This window comes from Astyanax mexicanus, chromosome 12 (assembly GCF_023375975.1).
Source record: "Astyanax mexicanus isolate ESR-SI-001 chromosome 12, AstMex3_surface, whole genome shotgun sequence".
NCBI lineage: Eukaryota > Metazoa > Chordata > Actinopteri > Characiformes > Acestrorhamphidae > Astyanax > Astyanax mexicanus.
The window spans coordinates 41,627,554-41,655,553 of NC_064419.1; the positions used below are offsets into that span (position 1 = coordinate 41,627,554).

General features: G+C 37.4%; 1 protein-coding gene and 1 long non-coding RNA gene across 2 annotated transcripts in view; one reads left to right on the forward strand and one right to left on the reverse strand.

The window, feature by feature from the left end:
• LOC125806120 (uncharacterized) overlaps window positions 1-28,000 on the forward strand; it is a 288,259-nt gene that overhangs the window by 83,144 nt on the left and 177,115 nt on the right. The gene's annotated exons all lie outside the window — the stretch shown is intronic.
• Window positions 15-28,000, reverse strand: sort1b (sortilin 1b). Its single transcript, XM_022685679.2, has 20 exons — window positions 27,362-28,000; window positions 22,793-22,852; window positions 21,116-21,189; window positions 20,855-20,957; window positions 20,428-20,589; window positions 18,950-19,023; window positions 15,095-15,144; window positions 14,626-14,753; window positions 13,700-13,844; window positions 13,398-13,553; window positions 12,377-12,483; window positions 11,123-11,225; window positions 8,895-9,066; window positions 8,575-8,765; window positions 6,562-6,751; window positions 5,516-5,632; window positions 4,555-4,663; window positions 3,949-4,067; window positions 2,146-2,275; window positions 15-1,276 (listed from the first exon to the last, which is right to left on the reverse strand). Exons 1-20 carry the CDS (start codon window positions 27,605-27,607, stop codon window positions 1,262-1,264), a joined length of 2,451 nt encoding a protein of 816 aa, XP_022541400.2. The 5' UTR covers window positions 27,608-28,000; the 3' UTR covers window positions 15-1,261.

Sequence of the window (28,000 nt, forward strand, 5' to 3'; positions counted from 1 at the left end):
AATTCTTTAATTTCTTTAAAAACCCTTGGTTTGCAGGAATAAGGACATTCCTACCAAACAGTCTAGTCAGGCTCTGCCTGTGGTCTCTATTTCAGCTTTATGGATAAGACTGGTGACCACGCTAATACAAATTGAACATCTTATATTTGCTCATATCAGACAACCTGACCCAAAAAAAAAATCAATATTTCTTCCACGTTGCCTTCAAGTGTTACCAGAATTGCTAACTCCAGAATTCGAGAAGACTAAAGACTATTCGAGAAGTCTTTAGTGAGCCAGTGTATCTGCCCCCATGTTTCACAGTGCAAAAACTTTTTATACATTATATGAAAATCAATGTGTCTTTTATAAAATTATCTATCATTCTGCACACATATACCGGTATATATATATACTCATAGATAAAATCGCAACTTTACTTTTCTTTACATATTACATTTCCCTTCCTCTCTGTAAATTAAATTAACCTTATATGGAAAGGCAGTTTAAAAACTATACAGCCACAGGAAGTATTATACTGTCTACACAGTAGCATTGCCTTAGGTAAATTACATATTCTGTCATTTCTCTCCTTTTTGAGAAACTGAGAAGGTTACAGCCTATTTTGGGTGCCTATACCTGCAGATGCGTGGTATTTACACACTGTATTGCTTTTTTAATAAGATCCTCAGGACATATCATTGAGCAAAAATATGGGTTATACATAAATCTTAAGACTTTTTTTGAGGATCACAAGACCACAGTAAATTATTCGGTGAAGTACCTGATTTACTCCTGATTTAAAGTTTTTAGTTTTTCCTGTGTCAATTTTATATGCTATATAACCAGCTATGGTAAGATTTTGAACTGCCTACATTTCTAAACAGGGACAAGAATTCTGTATACGCAAGTGCCTCGGTTGTACTCCACTCCTATTTTCGTCCAGTTAAACCAACAAGACCTTGGCATGCTCCCCAGGCAAGATAAATGTGACATTACAGAAGGTCCAGCCATTTAAGCACTGGCTCGCTACTCTGGTTCTTCCAGTTAGTAATTACAGGTATGTCCATGGCATACCTTCATAAAGAGAACAATGGAACTGCAGTTCACTCCACTAGAAAAGCTTGAAGCGGAGCATAGGGTTGAGAGTGGGAGGGCGGGGTGATGAAGAGTCTTGGGCGTTGGGTGTTGTGCTTTCTAGCAGGTGTAAAACAGCAGCAGAGATGCCTGAGGGAAAAGGAGAAGAGATCTCCCTGTTCCTGCTGGTGCTGAATCATCACTGTTATTCCAGGAGGTCCTGCAGGATAAAAACAGCGCTGTCAATGTAATGCAGCAAACTCTGTCCCTGTGTCTGTATTGCTTTGCATATATGTGAAGAATGCAAAGTCAAGGTAATGGCTCCTGGCTTCTTGGAAACTTTGCTTTGCATAGGTCTTGGTGCACTGGCAGTCTAGTTCACAGTTCTGTATTAGGACTGGGCAGCATAAATATTTATATATTCAAAACTATTTTTATTTACTATACTATTTGTTAAAGTTTTCATCATATCTTATTTTATTTTGCCATTTCTCTAATACATATAAAGTGTTATATATTGTTCTAAATATCTATATTTGTAATAAATAATAATTAAAAAGTAACAATCAGTAATAAATGTGTCAGTTTGAAAAATGGCTATAGGAGTCCAATTTCCAAACACTGGGTAGAGTTTTCTGCCTCACCTGCTCCTCCCCAGATGCAAAGCTCAAGCAGGTTGCCAATGATGAAGAGTGTCAGTGAATATATGTGTTTGCAATGTTTAAAATGCCTCTCTCTATTATGCTCTATTACACCATAGTGAAGCTCAATTATTACAGTTTCAGCAGAAAAATAACCAGCTTGCCCATTTCCATGGCTGCAGCACACTCTTTGCATGCTGTTGTCTACAACTGGCAACCCAGAATGTGGAAATTTGACTGGAGTAATAGTGGTGGGCAGATCTGGAGGCTACATCCCACACAGATTACAGTGACGTACCACAAAGTTCACAGGCTGAAGGATTACAGGCTGAAGCTCTTAAACCTAGCATATTTCTTAATATCTGATGATTCATCCTGATCACATTATGAGTTACTACAGAAAATATAATCCTTAATTTTCCTTCAAGATTAATGTCCTCAAACATACCTCATCTGAATCATCATGGAAGCCAATCTTAGCATGTCCAGCCACGTTTGTATCCAGAGTTTCGTCCATTCCCTCTATGCCATTAGCCTCGGCATTGTGCTGTAGGACTGAGTACCTGTGCACCAGGAATCTGCAGGGTACAAAGAACAAGTAACAAAGAACACATTAGTCAATATCTCACATTCATATAGAGTGATTAAAACACTGTCAGCTCAGGAAATAGACACAGCAGTGCTGCTGGAGCTTTTAAACACCTTAGTGTCACTGCTGGACTGACAATAGTCTCTGACTTTACATCTACAAGGTGGACCAGGTGGAGAGGAGTGTGTAATACAGTGGAGAGTGAGAGGACACAGAATTTTAAAAAGTGGAGGGACATGTCCTCACCGCACTGTGTCTACTATAAATTACACCCATGTCCACAGCCACAAACTGTACCTGGCTTACTTTCAACTTCTCTGTGCAGACTGTTTGGGACCCAGATATGATGCAAAGATTTTGAGCCATTTACTTGTCTCATTACTGACCTGTCCCTTTACCTTTGGCAGATCAGTGTATTCTTAATAATTATGTCCAGGAAATTCCAGGTGTAGTATAATCAGCTGACTTAGCAGCAGAAATAGACTCTCTCATGCATATTTTAGCAATTGACACACGCATTACCGCGCAGTGTAAAAGAATATGCTGGATAATGTGAGCATATCATGCTCAGCATGGGTTGGTGATGAAACGGGTGCAGTAAGTGCTTCTGCTGTTAAATAAGCAGGTTATACTTCTTTGTTATAAAAAGCACATCTGCTGAAAATGATCTTATAGGCAAGTAAAAACGGAAGCTGGACAAACAGGCATTCATCCAGAGGCAGATTTACATACAACAATTTTATAACAGCAATGGACATAAATTGTGTTTGGTATTACGAGGACATAGCAGGTTCATTATTGCACATCACTTCTATCCTTAAATCCCTACACTGGATACCAGTATGGTCTATAAATGTCTTAATGGTGCAGGACCAGCATATTTATCTTATGTGCTCCAGCAGTATGAGCCGAGCAGAACTCTCAGATCATCAGGAACTGGTCAGTTAGTGCCGCCGAAGGTAAAAACTAAACATGTAGAGGCAGCGTTTAGCTACTATGCTGCTCCTAAATGGAACCAGTTAACAGAGAGCATTAGAAGAGCCCCAACACTAAATCCAGGCTAAAAACCTTCATGTTTGATCAGGCCTTCAGCTCAGTTTAAAACACTGCAGCTCCACACCCTTTTATTTTGTAACGGCACTTTTATTCTAATGCATTTTGTTAATTTTCCTTCTTTTAAATATATATATTTTTAATCATGTTTGAATCATGTTTGTTTCTTATTTTTATTTTAATTCTTATTGTATTTTTATTTCCAATTCATTGTTGTTCTTTTACATGTTTTAAATTTAAATTTGACTGTTTTAATCATGTTTTAATCATTCATGCTTTATTCTTATTTTATTGTTATTCCTTTACATGTTTTATTTTTTATTTAACTTCTTTTTGTATTTTGAAATATGTAAAGTACGATGAATGACTGTTGTGTATGAAAGGTGCTATATAAATAAACTTGCCTTGCTTTGCCTATGTGCACATTGTCACCAGAACAACAAACAAACTGTTTTGGAAATTACAGGAAAATTACTTATTGGCATTCTAGCATATTGTACTCAGTGCAGTTAATACCTGCATATACCAAACAGTTTGACAACATATTGTGTACTGTTGCATACCTAATCACTAAGGATTTAAGAGATTTAGGAGAAAACATTAACTCACCTTCCTCCACACACATACTTCTTCACAAAAAGAGCTCCAGCAATACAGCTGACGAGAACAATGGCAATAACTGTGACAATAATAGGGGCGGAGTGCGAAGGTTTCCCATTGTTCTGTGTCTAAAAGAAAAAAAAAAAGATTTTAAGCAAATAAACTATATGATCTATGTTAGTTTTCTTTTATTCATAAACACAAATGCTGAACCAGTCTGTTGTACACGGACATGCCACATGTGACGGGACAGGAAGTTGCAATTTTGCCACATCCAGGGAGAATACAGAAAGCTGCACTGGCCTGTAAGATGTGTGATTTCAGTTGTTTGTCCCAATGGAAATTTCTAGTCAAACACCACCAGTCACAGTCATTACCTCCCACTGTGTAAATCATGTTAAAATCATGCACAACTTTGGAAATGGAGTATCCCATCCCAGCCATTTGGCATGCAATAGCAGTAAGGTGTTCACCCTTACTTACAAAATAACTCCTCACAATGTATACTGGAGTGGGTGTTTCTACGTGTCGTATTAGGTAACACTTTAGGATCAATTTACATAATGCTGTCTCGTGACTTTTGGCATATGTGTATTTCTGTTACAGAACTCTCACCTGCTTCTGTGGGTCCAGTAGATTGCTGATACATTTTTTTCTAATATCAACCTCTTTTCTTTCTGGTTGATTGCCTCCCTCGCACTTATCCCCGGGAATCTTACGATACCTGAGAAAAGAAACAAATATTTCTTAATTACAAGAAAATACACTATATTATCATACACTGTATGTCCAAATGATTGTGGACTCCCCTTCTAATAGATGTATTCAGCTAATTCCAATTGCACCTATTGCTGAAACAGTACTGCAATTAGAATAAGACTCGCTGGAGCAGGTAAACATAAACCTACTGAAACTGTTTGAACTGTGTTCTCTGTAATGATGATGATCCATCTAGTACTTATTAGATGATGTTGATCTTGGGATGTTGAGCACATATTTTGATTTTGAAAGAAATAATGAATGAGTAAGTGCCCAAATACTTTTGTCTATATAGTGAACCTTTTCATATTCTGTTTATCATCACCAGGATATAAATACAAGACAAAGAAATACAGTACTTGACTTGTAATACAGTACAAAAAAAACAAATATATAGCAGCTATGAACTGAGAATTAGACTATTTTCAGACTGCTCTGGCATATCAAGGTTCTATCTAGATTAATCTGATAGTCTGGACAGCCAAAACTCATGTTTGAAGGTGCTTAGAAATGCGATTACAAATCAAATTTGTTTAGTTGCTTCTCAGTGGATCTCTGGATGCTAAAATCTTAGATTTTATCTTAGATGTCTTTTGTGTCACTCACAACATGTCAGAGGCTAGTTACTAACACCAACCTAGATCCCACAGCAACCCATGCAGCTACATTTGTGATAACCAAACAAGCAAATTCAATAACTTGCAAATACCAGTAGGGACAGTCATGTCAGCAGATCTGATTTGAGAAACAAAACTAATTTGCCTGCAGTCTGAACACAGCCATAGGCACATGAGAAAGAAGTGATTAAAGAAGTTACCCATTGGTCTGCAGATGTTCTTTCTTCCCATGAATGCACAGCTCTAGATCATGGCCTTTGAGCTCGGGCTGCTCTAGACAATCAGAGCTGTTCTCATTTCGGTAGTATCCAAAGTCACTGAAAAAGGGAGAGAGGAAAAGAGACAGAGTAAAACTTACAGACAGTTGTAAGAGTTTTTAAAATTTACAAGGAACTGTAACTTGTTGTTCTGATCTCTGTCTAAAGATCGCTTTTTTATCTACAGGAAGCATGAGTCTATTTTTGTGCTAGGCAACCACCATGGCAAATGTTGACAACGTGTGGTTTCTCTTATATCGCTTGCAGAAAATAAAAGTACAAAATTCAGCAGCCTAAAATTACAAGTAATTGTTTTTAATGAAAATCAACAAATGTGCCAAAAGTCATGGTACTTGACTTCTGGCAGAAACAAGGACCTTGTAACTGTAACTATTGCATGACCTGTGACCTGGGATAATGTATATGTGTGTGGGGACCTCCAGCATTCATTGTGGATGTAATTTCTGCCAGAGTGACATGTCTGTTCACACTGACAATTCTAGCCAAATGCTGCCTGTTCACAATCATTACCACCCACTGCACTGTCTACTGTGGGATGTAATGCCCGGCAAACATGTGACACTGTGGATTGAGGAAATATGCCTGTACAACTTCAGAAATGGAATGACACATCTATCTGGCAATCAATACCAGGCCTTGTTCTAACTCTCATAATTAGTTTCCCCTTGCCAGTGTTTATTCTCATTCACAAGATAACACCTCATAACTTTGTACTTTGTATGTGTGGTTGTTCCCATATCGCATTACAAAAATGTCTCTTCCTCTCATTTGTTTTGCAAATAATTTAGAATGAGTTTCTAACAGTGCAACATTATGTGCAGTTTGCAAGCTTTACAGATTTAAACTTAAAACTTAAAGCCTAAAACTACAATGAAAGATTTTTAATGTACACTCTGGCTGAATTCTAGATGTAATAAACGTCTGAAAAAATAAAATTCAGGAACTGCAGCCCCAGTGTGGACACTGACCACAGGAAGTCATCCAGAGTGCAGGCGCATGGTGTAGGCTGCTTATTGACATTGTAATCTCTCCCATTCCAGCACACTGAGTCCTTCTTCAGACGCAGAAACTTCTCCTTATAACCAAGCATGCAGCCATCTTTAGGGTCACTGATGTCATCAGAATGTGCCAGCCACGGCACATAGTCATTCTCCACACCTGAACAGACAAACAGGATGCTCAGATTTAAAGACTGTTTTTACACCTGGTCAGTAGAGGTAAAAAAAATCCAGCCCGACCCGATCCGCTCAACCCAGCTCACCCGGCCCACCCTGCCTTATTATGGGCCAAAGCCCGATTTAAACTATTAACATGCCTTGACCCGTATATGAGCTAGAGGGGTAGGTGATTTGCAGAAAAACAGGTTATTTAAACTCTGAAAATATGAGGGCTTTGAAATCTCCTACAGGACACTTAGAGACACTGCCAGTTTTCTCTCTATTTTACTTAAAAAATTCAGATAATTCTACATGTTTGAAAATAGACATAATATCTAGACACCCATAATGAAACTAAAGGTTTAGAGGTTATGAACTGTTTGATTTGTATCCAGGACTTTAATTGATTTCAAAATGACGTTCAGAAAAGAGACAACTTTCTGATTTACTATCTTATTTATATTTTCTATTACAATTACAATTATACTTTTCAGTAACATTCCTTATCAAACATGAAACCTTTTTATGTAATGCTTGAACAGAAGTCCTTAATATTTAGGGGTGTAGTGTCAGGCAGAAAATTCTGGCCTGTTAAGGGGTTAAACACAACATTGTTTTAATAGTATAATAAGTATAGCATTAAAACTGACCTTCCGAGTAGTGGGTGCCATTACATCCTGATTTCTGCCCCTTAAGTTTGTATTTGTCATGGGCAGAGAATCTAAACTCTACTGGACACTTAATGTGATTGAGTAATAGGATTAGGCCAAACTACATGTAAATGCAAATGTAAACACACCTGGGACACATTTAAAACAGATACAAATCCGAACAATCAAACCACTTCAGGAGGAGATCTAAGACAGATTTGAGCCATGCTATAGCGGTGCAAACACATCAAAAACGTAATGTAATTATTTAAATATATCATTTTTCAGCTGAGCATATATTATCACTTGTTTGTTCTATAATCACAGATAGTAGTCCTTCTGTTTCTCAGCCTTCATTATTATACTCTTTTCAAACACTGAGCAGCCCTGCTGTTTCTGATCCAGTCATACCAGGACAACATACACTAACACCTCATACACCACAACCACGAAAATCAGTGTCACTGCAGTGCTAAGAATATCCCAAATTATAATATCTGCTCTGTGGTGCTTTTCTCTCCTGTGGGGTCCTGAATATTAAAGAACAGGCCCTACAGTTTGTAATTATAAAACAAGAAAAACAGATAATGGTTGTAGAAACAAGGAGGTCGTCTTAATGTTATTGTCGCTGTCCAAAAAAAACCAAACATGCATTTTCCAAAATATCAATTTTACAAGAATAGAAAAACACCTTTTTTCCCATTTTCTCCCCAATTTACAAGGCCAATTACCCAACCCACTCATTAGGACCCCCCCTATCACTAGTGATGCCGCAACACACCAGGAGGGTGAAGACTAGCACATGCTTCCTCCGATACATGTGAAGCCAGCCACCGCTTCTTTTCGAGCTGCTGCCGATGCAGCATTACCGAGCAGCCAGCGCGCTTGGAGGAAAGCACAGCGGCTCGGCTCCGGTACATCAGCTCACAGACGCCCTGTGCTGCAGACATCACCATAGGAGTGATGTGGGGAGAGAGCGCCATCTACCCACCCAGAGGGACCAGGGCCAATTTTGCTCCCTCTGACGCCGGCAGCTTGATGGCAAAGCTGCATGAGCTGGGGTTCGAACCGAAAAACACCTTTTTAACATTAAAATGGAGTAAATCTAAAAAGATTTCGTAAACTAAACATAATTAATGTATAAGGATCACACCAAAAAACACAAGCTACTCACAGTCGCGAGTAAGCAGCTCTCTGAAGTCGATGGTGATGGAGACCCAGTACTGAGTGATCAGAGTTTCTCTGTAGCCCCAGATACTGACATTCATGGAACGTGCCCCTGGCTCCGAGGCAAGCCCGGTGAAGAAGAGCGGTTCTTTGGTGAAGTTGTACACATGCCAGCACTGGCCCTCATCTGTGGAAAACCTGATCAACAGGGTAATGTGTTTAAGCCCTTGAGTGCTTGAGCCTTTGAGTGACCTACTTTTACACCTCTCAGTAATGTTAAACAGTGCCTCTTCAGCTAACAGCCACTTATGGATCAAGTGTACTCACTTGATCTGAGATATGGGAACTGTGGGGTTGTGCTCCACAGCGACCAGCAGACCTCCGGAATCCAGGATGGCGTAGTGGTGGGGGCCCTCCAGAGCACGCAGCCACGAGTATCCACCATCATCGGACACGTACACGTCTGGAGTCAGCACTGAGATTGCATCACCCACGCTACCTGGGAGAGGAAGAGGAGTTTTCGGAGGCCAAAATCAGTACAAAAGCAATATCAGTAGGGGTGGGTGATATGGCTCTAAAATAATATCACAATATTTCAGGGTATTTTTGCGATAACGATATACTTGTTGAGAAAAATTATTAATTCATTTCAGGAATATAGTATAATAGTATAACAGAATAATCACAATTTCGCAAAATAAATAATATAGCATAAAATAATATAATGCAACAAATAATATTGCAGAATATTTAGTGCATGCATATAAACTGCAAACTAAAACAATTATACAATAAATACACCTAAAGCTTCACAGTAAATAATAGACTACTTTTAAGACAGAACATCTCTATTATTACAATATGGATTTTTAATATCATGATATTTCTGTGTCACGATATATTGTATACGATATAATATTGCCCACCCCTAAATATCAGTAATGTTTGTATTGGTAGCACAGATACTGTGATGATTATTTGGAAAATGTAAATCATAACCCATCAGTTAATTATCTAGAAAATAAAATCTGTACATCCCTAATATGATGATGCTGATGGTTAATTAAAAAACAGATAATTAATATGCTTTCCAAAGTACACCACATTTTCAAATGTTTCTGGACACCCCTTCTAATAAATCCATTCAGCTATTTTTAACGGAGTTCATACACCTTTTAACCAATAAATATCCATGACTATTCCAGGCCTTCAAGGCAAATTTTCTATGATCATACGATTTTTAACACAGTGCAAAATCAAGTAAAACTATAATCTAAATTGATTATTGTAGGTCTAAAATAAATCTGAACCCTGGAAGCAGATAAACACAAGCCTTCTGGCTTTTTCATATATTTTATTACTTAGGAAGTTGGAGGTGAGTAAGGTCTAGTAGAAAGCCAGTTACAGTAGAGACAGTTACTTCAACAAAAGCAAGCTAAACTCCCTTTTTAATACCTTTGATTTCTAAAAAAAAAACCACAAAAAAACGAATGAGCTGATGTCCCAATACAATTTTTCATATACTATACTTTTAAAGTTATATAATGTAATATTAATGACATTGGGTGAATGAATGTGTTTGGTCATTTGTTTGCAGTACATGTTTTTAAATTATTGTTATTTTTTTCCACAATCAACATTAATATTATTTAGTCTTGTGTTTATTTAGTTTTGTGTTATTGTTTTATATTGGGCCATGGTTCTGAAAGAATTTCGATTAACTGTGTACTTGTATTTGGCTGAAACAACAGTAAAGCCTCTTAAACTTGATTTTTTTCATTTATCCATAATGCCCCTATTAAGCTGTGGCTGATGGTTAAAACGATGGCTGGAGTCTGTAAGTCACATGACTGAAATAAATGAGAGACACTGTCACGCTCACATGGGGTACTTTATAACTTTACGTCACATTTCTAGCATTTATCGCAATTATTTTGCAGACGATAATCATTTATCTAATTTAATTATGGCCAAAGTCTACATTCCAATGCATTTTTATCAATCTAATGTATAAGTGAGTGTGCGGACACTAGAGTTTCCTTCTGGTTCCTTTTGAATGGGGAATCACTTTTGCTGGAACTGCTGAAGAGAGTGAGCACTGAGTAAATGCAGGTTACTCAAGAGATTAAAAGTTGTTGTATTTGTCTGTTTGCCTTTTTATACATGTAAACTATCATCTGTACCGAGAAACTTGATATGAGATAAATCTTATATGAGATAAGTTTGTCTTTCTTGTAACCAGTGGGCAAAGCCTTCTCAGGGTTAGTTTGTTCTGTTGTAATTTGACTATGCATTGCCATGTTTGCTCTTAACAAGAGCAAGTCAATGTAGATAGGATCCCAGGTGCAGAGTTTGACACATAAAACAGTACCTGGCCAGCTCAGGCAGTCTACTGTCTACTGACACTGTGTGCATAAGATGTGGCAAGACTTCAAACAATCACTGTGTCTCTTTGTCAGAGTGGGAGAATGAGTGAGAGAGAATAAAAGAGAGAGAGAGAGAGAGAGAGAGAGAGAGGAACTGTGTGTGAGTTTCTGTGAGTTTTAGAACATTACCATGAGCGATTATCAGTCCCACAGCATTGGGCTCACTCAGAGGAAGCATTGGCACATTCAACTTCTTAGAGATACTGTAAGATGCGTGGATATGTAGACTACACTGCAGAAAGAGAATAAACAGCATATTAACACACATACATACACACAGAATAGTACAAACATCATAAACCTCATAGAAATAAAACTTACAGTGGCGCAGGAAAGATTGTGAATCCTTTAAAATCTTCTATGTCCTTTATAAGATTTTTTACATAAGTTCTAAAACAAACTATGTGAATTAGAGGTCCTTTTACATTTGCCTAATTTGGTATGGAACTCTAGACTTTTCCGTGATGTGCAAACTAAAATAGTGAGTGTTAAAGATGGCACAAAACACGATCTAGACCAAAAGGTCAAAGTTTGTTCCAAATAATAGAGGATGTCTTTTCCCCAGATCTATTAAACCATGGTTTGGTTCATCTGCAGTACGAAAGCACTTTTTCTTAATGGTTCGGACTTTCAGACCAATTATAGGAAGTTAAATCTTACTATCGTCAATCATTCAGCAACAGAAGAAGAAAAAGAATCAGTAAGGTGCTGAAATTCAGCACCTCCGCCAGGAAAAGCACCCCCTCTCTGGAGCGAGCACGTTTGTCTTCTTGGCTTTAACTTTTTTTAGAAAATGAAAATACCCAAGATGCTGTTCTAAGCTACGCTGACTCCTAAGAAATAATGAAAAATAGCCATGTCACCTGCAGCCTCTGCCGTGAGGAGGTGCTTTTCCTGGCGGAGGTGCTGAATTCAGCACCATTGTAGTTCCAAAATCTGCACCCCTGCCATGAAAAGCATCACTTCTTCTTGATAAAAGTTCTTTTACTTTACTTAGAAATTCGCTCTGAGAGGGGGTGCTTTTTCTGGCCGGGGTGCTAAATTCGGTACAACACTGGCTTACAATGATGTGAACAAGCCTCACACAGTAATATAAGCACAACAGATTATGCTGGTGATACAGCATCTACTGTGAATGTAGATAAACCCTCATTTATAACCACAAAAGTTGGATTCTGGAAAGGGTTGGAATTTATTTATGTATACAACAAAATGTGAACACTCGAAATCAACCTAAAGATATACACTTTCTTTTTACTCCTAGATATGTATTATTTGGCCTTTTTAGGGTCAAATATAGGACATTCTAAAGGGTTCACAAATTTTCAAGCGCCATATATTTTCACGCATAGCTTTTGACACCATATTAACTGTTTCTCTCACTTTGTCTTTATCTTTAGCTGTGGAATCACACTCGCTGTTTTCTGGTTTCCTCAAGGGCACCCATTCCCCTCCCTGGTCGAACGACACCACAGTTTGCAAAGAGCCATCTACAAAGAGAGGAGATGTAGTTGGGTAATTGGGCCTTTTAAGTTTCCATTTTTCTTACTATTATTTACTATTATTTAGTACAGACAGTATGAACAGTATGAAGATATTTCACGTTTTGTCTGATCAACTTCATAGTATTTGTTAATATTTATAACTGACATTAATAAATGTAACAATGTAATTCTACACTGTAGCGCCTAACAAAAATTTGCCGAAGTAATCCTTGGCCCATATGGCTCTACCAGCTATTGTTGAACGACGATTCTTAATGCAGTGCTGTCTAAAAGAGAGGTAATCACAGGTGTTCAGTGTAGGCTTGCAACCTTACCATTTAATCATTCTTTCCATTGATATGATGACATTTTGAAATTTTGAAAATTAAAGCAGCACTAGGTAGGATTTTCTTGATTTTTGATCTTTCTAAAGAAGTAAAATTACAGCTTAAAACTCACTGCTGCGCTGCATTGAGGTGTAATAGGAGGAATAGCGATGCTCTCGTGTCTGTGCCGGGCTCCTTTGAGCTCAAACCAGACTCTGTAAGTTTTCCGAGGCGGCCGCGACCAACGACCAGCTCGCGAGAACTGCGACCTGCTTTCCGACCCTTTAGTTCTAACAGTTCTACAAGGACTACTGGTTCATTCTTTACAAACTAACATACAGACACTCTGGCAGAAGCAGAAGAGACCGAATATGTCTGTTAAATCTAGAAAGAGAAAGAGAAACTAATCCGCCTGAAATATTTATTACACTCTACAACTGTAGGGGGAGCCCACGAGCACAAAATCTCAATCCTACCAAGTGGAGCTTTAAGTTGACAAGACAAAACATAAAACATATATTGGGTTCATACTGTCATTTGCATGTTTCTTACTGTGTAATTTTTTCTGGCTCTGGGTTGTGGTAAGTATCTTACCTTCAGCTAGCACACTGGTCATGAATACACCTCTGAGTGATGTCACATTGGTGAAATCATTATCACCCCCAGTGGCCGTGTAGAGATGGTGCTCCAGAGACTTGGAGTAAACCATGCCCCGGTCATCCGACACATAAATGGTGCCAAAGCCGGTATCTGGGCACAAGGAAACAATGTCCAGTATTAAAAACTGCATAAGGAAGTAAAATAACGATGGCCTTCTGTCAAAAACACGTCACACCACAGATAATCTGATAGTGACCCAATTTCACTTTTTTATTACTTTATTACTATAAACTCACCTCCTGGTTCATCCACGTGCATGAACACCATCTCATTGTTGGCTGCTAGTATTGAGTAGAACTGCTCATGTCCTACAGGAGGGAGCTGTGCCATGTTCCACTCCTTACCCTGATCCACAGACACATGGATCATTCGCAACGTACCCTGAGAAACATACACAGTGTTAGACCCAGCATATAGTTACCTAAATACACACCAATCTATCACACCATAACAGCCCTGATGGAAACGCTGTGCACAGTGCCACACACAGGAGTTTACACACACACACACACACACACACACACACACAAGCAAACACATCGTCTTAACCAGAGGTGGAAAAAGTACTGAAAATTGTAATTAAGTAAAAGTACCTTTACTTTGCTAAAATTCTACTCAAGTAAAAGTAAAAGTACCCATCTAAAAATCTACTCGAGTAAAAGTAAAAAGTACTCAATTTAAAAAATTTACTTTGAGTAAAAGTTACATAGTTACTTTTAATTATTTGATGTAAAAAAAGAACAAATCATAAATTAAATAGTTTTTTGATTAACTATTATTCCAGATCACCGGTTCCCCCGAGCTGCGCACAGAGACCCCAGGCTACACAGCTGATTCACACAGTGTCTCTCCTGCTAACAGTAATAAATACTGCATGGAAAAGTTCAGCTGTGCTGCCATGGAGAACAATTAGTTTTTTTTTCCCAGCATTTCATTTCTTACTCAGTAACGGGGAGTTTTCCATCGAAGTAAATTATTTGTGTCAAAATGTACTTGAGTAAAAGTAAAATTACCTACTTCAAAAACTACTTTAAAAATTACAAATTACTCATAAAATCTACTCAATTACAGTAATGTGAGTACACATAATTTGTTACTTTCCACCTCTGGTCTTAACACATCATATATAGCATTTCCTTAGTGCTGACAGCGTAATGCTTACTGTTCCAGTCATGACAGAGGCGAACAAGAAACGCCCACCAATCCCAAAGGAGTAAATCTTCTCTGCGATTGTGTTAATTGTTTGTCCATTGTCTATAGTCTTCTTCAAAGTCAGCATCCCTCTGTCAGCTGAAATGCACAAACACACAATGAGTCATGGGAGAAAAATATAAACATGTTCATCTGGTACAACCCTGATCCTGCAGCAACTGTGGATTATTATATTGACAAAAGCCAGTATAAGGAACTTTTTAAAGGATAAGTTTAAGTTTAAGAAAAACATGTTAGATGTCTTCATAAGGCTATGAAGTTATAATAACGCAAGATTAAATACATGAATTGGTCAGATAACAGCAACACACACACACACACACATACTGAATCATTCCAATAAGGAAGGACAAAACAAATATTCCCAGCAGACCACACCTTAGTTTAACACAGCCATAATAAATGTTAATGTTACTCACAGCAGGACCCATTCAGGTTTGTGGAGAAGAAGAGTGTATTGTCTGCCCCCCTGTAAGAAAGAACAGACAAAGACTATTGCTAAAAGACACATATTGTAGTTTAATAAATTAGAAACCTTTGTATAAAAACAAAACTTTTGAATAGTTTTTGAAACAACAACGAAATATTAGGTTTAAAGTTAGTAGTGACATTATTTCACTTAAAAACTATTTAAAAACAATAATAAAAAGGTAGAATTAGACTGAATAGTTATTTCATTGACCTTCAACCTTTCTAAAAAAAACTTGATATTGATCATTATGCAGGGCTTCAGTAATATTCTGCATTATTCTTAAGAATCAACCACATTTAAAACCCCGTCAAACTCTGAGTATCAGCTGAAAAAAAAATCGGTAAATTCCCATAAAGAACTACAGAGCTCAAAGTGAAAAATAACAACACATTTTGGGTGCAATCCTTTAGCACTGTAATGGTTGCTGTTTTCTGCGGTTAGAGTGTTTGTTCTGATTCTCATAATACTGGGCTAAGTGATGCACTCTTGAGAGGGAAATCCAGTTAGTGGGGTTAAAAGGATCTGCTAAAATCCATTGGCCGATATGGCTGAAAATCAGCTAATATTAATGCACAGCTGATAATTAATAATATTGAACCTTCTAATAATCAATTTTAGAATTGCACCTTTCTAAAAATCATAACATAAATATACATGAAACAAACCCAAAAAAGACTCAACACACACAGACAGAGTTCCCCAACAGGCACAGGGAAAACTCCCCAGACCAGGGCGTAATGTCAGTTGGCTGACTCTGACAGAGTCCATTTGAACAGGTAAAATAATCCGGCCAACTGAGAGTAGAACCAATTCTTGGGCCAGCATAAATGGAATCCAAGATTTTATTGTAGAGCCAATCTTATAAATATGCGGTGGCAGTCCTGGGAAAACATCCAAGCTAAGATATAAGGTATGAGATATAAGCTATGAGAGCAGGTCAGGGAACATCCAAGCTGCAATGTAAAACACTCAGACAGCAACCATGGAAAAATATCCACGTAATATGCAATGTGGAGTAGGAGTGGGCCATACGGCCTTAAAATAACATCACAATATTCCAGGGTATTTCTGCGATAATTGTAAATATGTAACTAATAGTTAAGTACAGTTTAAAGTCATCATCCATCTTACTCTCCACAACAGATTACATCCAAGCTTACATGAACTCTAACTGCTTCCATTAGTGGCACTGCTATACTCCTAAATATAAATATAAAACCCATGTGGATGTATAAAGACTTTTTTAAATTAATTTAAAAGCTGTTTGACCAGTGGTAGGATGGTCACCCCTTTTTCATTACATTACATTACATTTGGCAGATGCTTTTGTCCAAAGCGACTTACAATAGTTAAGTACAACAGTTAAGTACAATTAGTTAGAGGTGTTAGGAGAGTAAGTGCTATTTGAACAGCTCTGTCTTCAGGAGTTTATTATAAAGATAGTTCCTTAATGTGAGTCTTGGTTCCCCAAGGTTTCTTCCTCCTCCTGCAGCTCTGAGGGAGTTTTTCCTTGCCTCAGTGCTCACTGGGGGTTCTGTATTGTGTATTTTTTATGTTTAATGTTTCCCTGATTCTTTGTCCTGTGATCATGTTTCTGTAAAGCTGCTTTGTAGGGGTGTGACGAGACACTAATTCCACGAGACGAGACGAGACACGATATTGGGTTCACGATAACGAGACGAGACGAGATTTAAAAATTACATTTTAAAGAAAACTTTTTTTTTTTTGGAGAAAAATCATATACTGCAAATTTAACAGACTGGTTTCTCTCACACACTGATTCTATAAGGAATAGAAATAAGAATAAAAAATAAGGTCTTATATAGTGCAAACAATAAATGCAAACCATAACCAGCCATATTAAGTCTATGGTTTGTGTTTTTTCTCCTAAATCTCTTGTAATTTAACTATGCAGAACCATAACCAGTCATATTAAGACTATGCTTGAAGTGAAACAGAGACAGAACATGTTTTTAAATACAGTACAGAGCTAAGGGATTAGTACAACTGCCTATGAAACCCTCACGTGTAGGATTTACATACAGTATTTATATATGGTTTGTGTCTTGTTGGTCACTCTGTTACCGTTTATTGTTTCCACTGGAGCCAAAATGCAGCCAGACATACAACTTAAAAGTAGCAGAAGCATCTTCTATGTCAGGGGTATTTAATTATATTAAATAATTAAGTGCTATATCCTGTAAGGTTGTTTGAACTGAATGATGTAAATATATAGAAAAAGAAGAAGAAGAAGAAGAAGAAGAAGAAGAAATGCCTCTCTGGACAGATTTTGTTTACATTTATCCCGTCTCTCTCTTTCGCTCGGCGTGACTAGTTTCCGCCCGTTCTCGTTTTTCCACCCGTTCTCGTTCTCCCTTTCTCCTTATAAAGGCGTTTTTTCACGGCCGCGGTTCCGCGACCCTGACAACACGGGTTTGATCCCGCATGAGCAGCGGTGTGTTTATTTATTTATTTATTTCCTTACCGCGTCTGCACAGATCTGATTGACAGAAGAGAGAGTTTGGTGATCTTACCCCACACGTGATTGGTCTGTGAGTTTACTGCGCCGCACAATTAAATCCTTCTCAGTAGTTTATCGGTTTGGGTCCGCATTGGACAACGTTTGGGTCTGCATTGGACAACGTTTGGGTCCGGACCGCGGTCCGCCCATTAGTGACCTCTGTTCTATACAAATGCCCGAATTTTCCTCTTCTGCTGAGAGCTGCTCTCACACTCGCTGCTACTGGGTTGCCAGATCCCTCTCAAAAAGTCCACATTAAACTGTTTTAATGTTTAAGCTTGACGAGAAATATCGTCACATTTAATCTCGCGAGATCTTGTGGCACGATATCTCGTCACACCCCTACTGCTTTGTAACAACACCAGTTGTAAAAAGTTTAATCTTTAAAAGCATAGCTGTTACATTTTTTTCTCAGTAGAAGCTTGCTAACAGACAAACAGACAAATAGCTCAATTACCTGATTTATTCAGTCCTGGCTCTCCAAACCTGACTCTAACAAACATCATCTTATGCATGCACCACTGGGCACTTCTAATCTAAAAGAAACAAGGCACCTCACGCTTATGTCACAGCACTAACGTGCAGCGAAGTCATGTGAGCCTTTTCACACTCCTGGGTGTCAACTTGCTCCCTTCAGTTCTCTGTATCACTCAGTCACTCAGTGATGACTACCTGAGTAGCGTGAGTGTTATTTCCAAGAAATCAGGTGATCTAGCCAAGGTCAGGTCTAACAGTATGAGCTACTTCCACTGGTAGCAAGGCTGTTTTTAATGTTTCAGTTTCTTTAGCTCATAGCTGTAGAGATTCATGCTCACACACAGAGCACAGGTTATGTAAACAAGTCTGCAAGTCTGTTTTCTTCCTCTTCTGAGAATTAGCCAGAAGGAAAATAGAGCAGTTAGGCCGGTCCTTGACTGAGCCATCTTAGTCAAATATTAATTTCTCAACTACATTCTTTTGAAAAAGTATTTCAAAAGTCAATTCAGAGGGTTTTAAACAATCTTTGTGAATAAAATATACAAAAGTTATTTTAAGTTATGTTAGTTTAAGCTTAAATTATTCCCTTTTTAATATCTATCTTCTATAAACAAAGGTTCAATACTGACATGAAACAGTTTCCTGAAACCGGAGTGGCGCAGCTAAATAAGACTTCACAAAGCCGTGCTGAGCAGGAAGATGCTCTACATGACTAAGCAGCGAGTTTACCACATTGGTGTTACAGCAGCCGCACTGAAAAGGCCTCTCAGGGCTCAGAACTTAAATGTCTTAACTGATTCTTACCATTTGACCACACACACAGTCTCGCTGATGATCCTCCACTTCTCTCCAAAGTTTTCTGAAATCCAGAGGTCACTCTAAAACAACAAGAACAATACATTAAATACATTAAATATGAATGATGGTGCTCTTCTTACAATACAATACAGCTCAACACGAGCAAGAACAGGAAGCATAAACCACAGAAGTAACTTACTTAACGAGCCCTTTCTAGAATAACCATATATTTCAATCACAAATCAGTTATTCTTTATTTCTATATTTATTTTTACTTTTTTATATTTGGACAAACTGTGTATTAAAAAAATGACGTGTTATATTTAGATGTCCTATATTTGTTCATTCATGAAGGCACGTAAAATAAAATAAGATACAATAGTAAAAAAATAACTGATTTTTTTTCCACAGTTGAGAAATGGTTGTATATGGTTATTAGTTGGAAGGACTCTCAGTCAGAAGTTCCACTCAGTTCAACTCATCTCCAGTAAGTCAGCTGTCTGCTTATTGTAAAATATGTGGACATGACCTCAATAGTTTTTTTTGCTAACCTCAATATTGTCAACCGTGTTTTTCTTAGTAAAAAGAGCAAATTAACATGATTAACATGATTAGGATGTTCAAAAATTATAACATTTCAATCCAAATGTCTGAAAATTCTAAATAATTATGTATGATCATTGTTCTATTAAATAATGCAATGGCAATTAAATGCTATTATTCACAATTTTCATTATACCAATAGCATAACATAGTTTTAAAATTGAAACAATAAAGTTTATTGCATTCTTGGAAAATATATCATCCAAACAAACACAAATAGATATTGTGACAGTCCTAATTTAGCCAATACCTTCATCAGATGTATTACAGTGAGTAGTTTAGGCTAGGCAAATTGTTCAACATGCTGACATAAGAGAATCATGGAATGGCAGTGTATAAATTCACCATGAATTGTTTCCTCAAGGGACGTGTCCACACTGGTATAAGTTGTGAGGTGTTATCTTGTGTGTAAAGTTAAATACTGCCCAGTGTGCTCAAACTGAAGCGGCATACACTATTGGAGTTCGAGTGTGACGATGACAGTGGGTGCCACATGAATGAGACATTACATTTCTAACGCTGTGCACACAATTAACATTCCTCGATCCACAGTGTCATGAAATGCATCATTAAAGGAATTACCACCCACAGTGAACAGCACAGTGGTTAGCAATGACCGTGACTCGGAGAATCTGGCTATAAATGGCAGTGCAAAAACAAACAAGCAACTCAAGCAAAAATCACATCCATATTCAATACAGGAATATCCATAAGCATATATTTAAGTCAGTGCAGTGTTATGTAGTTGCAGTGGAACATGCCAAAAGTCATGGGAAATTATACTAAGACCTGTCCAGTGACACGTGGCATGTCAGTTTATAAATCAATTAGAGTGGAAAGAAAAGTATTACTGTTTCAAAAGTTTATAAATTATATCTCACCTTGGTGCTGATTGCCACAAGTACGTTGGGGTTTTGGGGATTGTACATGATCTGCATTTTTGGATTAAATGGCAGGTCTGAGCGAGTGAAGCTGTTCCCAAAATCTGATGAGAGGAAAATTCTGGCACTACCACTTCCAGACAGATCTCCTGTAAGGATCACCTAAAAGAAAAAAAATGAAAAAAGGAATTTACAGCTGTGGGAAAAACTTCCTGTCTTATTTTCTTGTTATTATTAATGATTAAATCTGTTCTTCAGTCTTTATGTTAATTTCTGGGCCCGGTGGGAGCCAGGCTGTTAATCCTACCTGCATTGACAGTGTCTAGTGTCAGAATAAATTAATATTTAATGAACGGTTGGTGTTAATTAAACTTTAATAGTCCAGATCAGTTACTGGACACTAGACATTACTAAAACAACCACTCACCTTCCCAGAGCTCTCAGGGCCAATGGCGATTCCAAAGTCAGTGCTGATAAAGGTGTTACTGATGAGCTCTGTGACATCCTGAAAGGTCTTACCATAGTCCTCGCTGATGCAGAGTATTGGAGATATCATTAAATCATGTCATTAAAATTACACACATACGCAAAAGTTGAATAGTAATGATAAAATCAACAACTGCAATACAGCCATAACATTAAAAATAATAATAATAGCCACACCAGACCAAATTCAGTTTTAGCTCACCTCCTATACAGCCGGGACTGGCCAAATCTTAGCATGAATAAAGGCACCTGAAATGTGGTCAGAGCCAGAAGAACCTGAGAAGAAAAAGAAGCCACTTAAGTGTCATGTATCAGCTTTATCTACAGTGACAAGGACTTATTCTCTCCACTACTAGATTTTTGGCAAGGTCAGCCCAGTCTTCAATCCCAAAGCAAACACCACATGAACTCTAGATCAATTTCTTAAAGTGTCCAAATTGTTCATCAGACAAAATTTATCAATTAAGAAATTTAAGAAGATTTCTAGGTATATTAAATACGTATTGAGGCATGCAGGGTTCATAAACCTTTCACAAGGTAAAATTCAAGCACTTTCAAGGCCCTTTTTTAAGTTCTTCCAGGACCTTTCAGCTGTGGTAAATATATATATGAGTGTGAACATGGCAACTCTATGGAACACAGCACAGACTGGAAGCTAGCAGGTCTCAAACGAACTCCGTGTTGAATCAGTTGGAAGTTGGCTCACCTTAAAAGAGCCGCTATTCTTTATTTCACTCGCTCTTAAAGTTATTAAAATGTTTATTTAGCCATATAAAAACACATTTATTTATTTATTTATTTATTTAGTTAAGTAAATAAAAAATACATTATTTTTCTATTATTTATTAAAAGCGAACTTATTTAGTCGGATAGTTTAGTCGGATCATTGTAAAGTATTTGCAGTTAGAATTTCAAGCACTTTCAAGAGAATGTTAAATTTCAAGCATTTTCCAGGATTTTAAGCACCCATACGAACCCTGGGCATGTGAGTTGAAATTTGCTGAGAAGGGCAGACAGTTTTTTTTTGGTAAACAAACAAATACTAACATTACTATCCTAGTCCTGTACAGCTTGTATATTTAACATGAGTAAACAGAAAATAATATACTGAACCTGGCATTCATCAGCTCTCCCTGATAGTATTCTATTTAGCAGCACTCTGATATGCAGCAACACTACTTTATGCTACTGATGTTAATCTGCTGGCTTGGGGGCTTGCGGGGGGCAGGGTGGGCCTGCTGCCGCTTAAAAAAAAATTCTTAGAGGAAACAATGAGCAAGCTGATGACCTTGATGGTTAGTCAATTTCACACTTTTTACTCATACTAAAAAAGTCCCCTTACATACTAAGAACTTCCATTAAGAAACAAACGCAGCTTTACTATATTATTAAGCAGAACAAGCCACATGACTTATAAAGCACTCAATGCACAATGCAATGCATTGCACTGAGGGCACGTTATTCAGCCTCAAACACCGCTTTGGTTTGTGTCCTTGGTTTCTAAACATTTTTATAAAGCTGTTCATGAGCTTTTATATTCCTTTAACGCTGCAGCACTGAGCTTGTTTTTTGTTTTTATTGGAACAAAGATTAAAAGACAAGTGGCAAAAATTACAATTAGAGGGAGGTTGATAGTGGGAATACATCATAAAATGCATTAGCACCCACAACAAACAGAGGCAGTGGGTGGTAATAAATGTGACATCCACATTTAATGCAGGAGAACCAACAAGTATATCCCGCAGGTCAGTGCAGCATTCTTGTCCATCACCGGACATGGAAAAGTCATGAGTCATAATACTAGATCCTCTCCTGTGACTTTTGGCATATTAGTTTATGTGTAATAAACATGTATAACCATACGTATATGCATACTCACCCCTGTTCCGTCTCCTATCCAGGCCAGAGACACTGATCCACTAAGATCATCAAAGCTGTGCTGTAAATGAAACAAAACCATTATTACAAATTAACAGCGAATACACATACAAATAATAAAACTACTTTTAGTTTCAGGAAAAAAACAAGAGTGTTGACCATTAAAGTGAAAGTATTTTTGTTAGGAAAATATTTCAGGTAATCTCCATACTAGATATAAACTTATTTGCATCCAGAAAAAGGTGTTGGATTGCAATGGTGTTTGAAACGAGGAAAGAAGTTTACATAATGATACATTGTTCGTCTCCAACAATGATAAAAGCAGAATTGTGGCAAGCCAGCTTCAGTAACGCTTTTGTCTTGGTAAAAACAACCAACAAATCGGTTTGTGGATGTACCGTGGTCAACATCAAGATTAATGTTTTGTTGTCAGGCATCACAAGTCCAGAAGGACTGGTGTTATGTAGGGCTGCAAGGATTAGTCGATATAATCGACAATGTCGATTAGTTAAATTTGTCGCCCACAAATTTCACTGTCGACTAATCGTTCATTTGTAACAGTAAAACATTACACAAAGTGCTGGTGACAAAAGCGCATTGGGAGACTTAGTTTGTGTCTCCAAAAGCGCCCAAACACAACAGATTACATATAAAATCACTAAATATCAGTAATTTCCATGTTTAAACAACATTCAGATATTCAAATGCCATTTAAACCTCATGTTCTGCTGTTTCTATCGTTTTTAGAGATGTCAGAAATAATCGTTGGCTAATCGACTAATCGAAAAATAATCGTCAGATTAGTCGACTACCAAAATAATCATCAGTTGCAGCCCTAGTGTCATGATGTGGGATGCAATTTTAATCAGATCTCCTTTGGTCATCATTACAGGCACTGTGATAGCCCATTTTCATGCTAATACCACAAATTCCTAATTAAAAACATGTTTGATGCATAATGTATGCTGCTTCTTCAGTATTTAATCTTCTGTAAACTCTGAAGGAGTAGGGCTGCAACTAATGATTATTTTGGTAGTCGACTAATCTAATGATAATTTTTTCGATTAGTCGATTAGTCAACGATTATTTCTGCCATGTCCTCCATCTCTAAAAAACTACAAAAAAAACAGCTAAACATGAGATTTAAAAGGTATTGAAATGTCCACATGTTGTTTAAATGTGGAGAGTACTGATATTTAGTGAATAAATATGTAATCTCTTGTGTTTGGGCACTTTTGGAGACACATAACAAGTTTCTTCTGTCTTCAACACTTTGTGTAATGCGGTACTGTTACAAATTAAGGATTAGTCGATAATGAAATTTGTAGTCGACAAATTTAATAATCGACATTGTCAGTTATATCAACTAATCGTTGCAGCCCTTTTGATTATTGCAGGACATCATTAGGAACCTCTACAAATCAATGTCAAGATGCCTGGCATGTTGCGTTACACATGTGTTACACACTACTTCAGTAATCAAGCTCAATATATATCATCCAAATCGGTCTAAATGTTTAATCATCTATTTTTTCTGGAAATCGGCACCTTTATTTTGGGTGCAACTGTTTTTGATGCTGAGTGTGTGTCTATATATATATATATATATATATATATATATATATATATATATATATACATGCTCACAAGTCACATGCTGCTGCACTTTTACAGTACTAAAGCAGAATAAAGCAGGGCGTTACACAGAATTGAGACTAAAATACTTTCACTATCTCTGAAAGCTGCATCGCTTCTCTGAAGTCAGCAGTCAAATCCTCTAATCTCATCAAGTGTCTCCCAAAAGTCTCAATTTGATCAAACATTACATAATCAGTATTATAGCACCAGATGCGGATGCCTGGCTGCCCCTGGGACTACTTATGTGAAGGGCTTTTGAAACGAGTTCTTTGGACTTGGAATAAGAGCCAGTGTAGAAGAAGTGTAACAACTCGGATATCTGATGAATGCAGATTTAGGTCAGACTGAAATGGATGAGCAGGTTTGGAAACCTGCAGTGCAGGTTGGGCTAGAAAGGGGGAGTCACTTGAGAGTTGCCGTGCAAAAGTTTCAATAACTTTCATGTGAAACTCATGTTTGTATGCCTCTACATTTTCTGGTGATGCAAAATAAAAGAAGCAACCTAGAAAACAGGGAGTGTTTTTTTTTGCATTTGAATTTGTACAAAGCCGGTATCAAAGGAAACAATGCTTAAAATAGTTCTTACACTTACATTTGCTACTCCTAGGCCTGATGCACTGGTACAAGCCCAGACTACTATGTCTAAAATTAGATTAATCATTTACATGTAAAATACTTATGTTGCTTAAAAAAACAAAGTAAATGTAATTTTTACTTTACTTAACTTAAGTATGTAAATTTTCAGTAACTACTTACTTTAATTCCACTTCATTTCAAAGTCAAAGCAAGCACACCCATCAGGGTACAGCATACATTTTGTTTTGAACTTGTTTTTGACCTGTTGGACGTACAATAGATTCCCAGTGCAATCATGCAGTTCAGCATCAGTGCAATAGCTAAATATTTTTGGAGTACATATGCCTGAATAAATGATAAGATATACGGAATATATAGATTTAGTACAGTAAAGGAAAACTTATTAGTGAACCTAGGTTTCAAGCATGTTTCTATTATACAGAAACTTGCAGCCAAAATGCATTAAAATGATCCTGATCATTTTATTATACATCAGTGTCAGACTAACATAATATTAAAACATTTGTGAACAGTGAAAGTAGAGACCTTTGAACCTAAAATGAATTGAATAATCAATAGTCTAGATAAATAAAAATAATTCTAGAACATTAGAGCCATAATAAATCATGTTACTTTTACTTTCGATACTTAGTTATGTAATTAAGTTTGAAGGCAAATACTTTAGTACTTTAACTCAGGTGGAGGTCTAAAGGAAGGAATTCTTTCAGTACTTTTGCTAGAAGACATTTTTTTACTTATCTTAGGTAGCTAAATGGTTTGGGTACTTTGTCCAGCATTGTTTTAAAAACTCTGCCTCAACTGGGAAACGTAGCTAATCAGTGTATGTGGTTGTGAAGCAATGCAGACCAGTCTAAATGATGAACTAGCTAGATAACTCTAGAAAAAGACAGAACACTAGGATGATCTGTTGGATGCAGGTTCTCTTTCTGTGTCAAAGTTCTGAAAAGGCCCTCTGGCACATGCTTGCCAGTGCATTTGCATTATTACAGGAGCAGGAGAAAGCCCATTCGCTCTGTCTCTGTACAGTCCCAGTATCATACAGGCTGTTTTAGACTAAAATATATACCTAGCTAGCTAGCTTTGTGTTTAGACAGACAGGCAGACTAGAACAGTGCAGTAGATGGTGCAATCAGTCCATAAATAATCTACAAAACAAAATTAGCATATTTAAATGTCACTGAAGTTATATCAAATAAAGAGACCAGGTGACTAAATAAACAAAGACTCAAATCTAGTTTTGAGTTAATTACTAACTAGTTACACACAGTAAAGAGTCAGGCTTAGCTAGGTTAGGTCAGTACACTCATTTACACACAGGGCAAATAGAAAACATACAAAGGGTATAAAAACTTTGGCATCTAGGTAACTAGATAAGCGCAGTAGAACAGTGCAGGAAACTGCAATCAGTCAATAAATAATCTACAGAACAAAAGGTTCAAACCTTTTTTAGTTTACACACAGTGAGGATTAAGACTTATCGGTTAGTTAGTTAGCTGAGTTAGATTTGTACACTTATTAACACTAAGTAAAATAGATATACAGCTCTGGAAATAATTAACTGGTTTTGGTAATTATAGGTATTTGTTTGGTTAAAATGAACACTGTTGTTTTATTCTATAAACTACGGACACATTTTTTCCTAAATTCTAAATAAAAAATATTGTAATTTAGAGCATTTATTAGCAAAAAAATGAGAAATGGCTCAAATAACAAAAAAGATGCAGAGCTTTTAGACCTTAAATAATGCAAAAAAAACAAGTTGCCATTCATAAAGTTTTAAGAGTTTAGAAATCAATATTTGGTGGAATAACCCTGGTCTTTAATCACAGTTTTCATGCATCTTGGCATGTTCTCCTCCACCAGTCTTACACACTGTTTTTGAATAGCTTTATGCCTTTACTCCTGGTGCAAAAAAATCAAGCAGTTCAGCTTGGTTTGATGGCTAATGATCATCCACAAAATCAAAGAAACATAGCATTTTTAAAGTGGTCTCTTATTTTTTTAAAATATTTTTCCAAAGCTGTACATAAAAGTGGTTAGAACAGTGCAGTAGAGGTAGAAGAGTGCAGTATATACTAAATAATCTACAGAGAAAAAGTAGCAGATGCTGAAAACACTGAAGCTATTTAGCTAGGGAAAAAGTGACCAGTTGACAAAATAAACAAATAGCTAAAAGATTTAAACCTAGTTTTTTTTTTAGTTAACTAAAGCTTGTTAACCTTTAACTAGGTAAATTAACACACAGGAGTGAGGAGGAAAGCTTAGATAGTTAGCTAAGCGAGGTTAGTTAACTAGAGTTAACCCAGCCAGCTATAACTAGGTTATTATAACTTACGCTGTGAGTGTTGCTGGTTAATTTGGTGTCATATCTCTGCAGAGAATTACAGGTGTCTTCTCCAGAGTCTGCGCTTCGTTTGTGAATGCTGTGCTCTGCCTGCTTTATAATCCTCTCTGATAAGGGGGTCTTCTCGTAGAGAGAGCGGGCGTTACGGGACGGACCACCGCTGAACTGATTAAAATCTAAACTCAAAGCTGCGATGGGGAGCAGCACAACTGAAATAAAGTGGCGTAGCCTCTGCATTTTCCCTCCAAGTCGGAGAATTCTTCAGCTAAACCTGCATTAAACCCGCGTCGCCTCCGACTGCAGCTAGCTGCTGTAGGTTATCTCTGCTGCTGCTGCTGCTGCTGACGACGTCAACACAAACAGAGCGCTGGTGGGGGAGAGCGGGCTGTAGCCGAGCTGCTCCTCAGCTAGCGCTCCTCACCGCGGCTCGCCCGGGGCGGGGGGTGTTTCACAGACTCCCACACGACGTCCTTCGCTCTAAACGCGCGTTTTTCCGACACGACAGCGAGCAGAAACTCCAAATTACTACAGTAAATTACATTAAAAGCCGCCCGTCGACGCGAAGTACGAATTTTACCTCAGAATTCGCCTTAAACATGCTAAGCTAACGAAAATCTGGAACGATGCAGA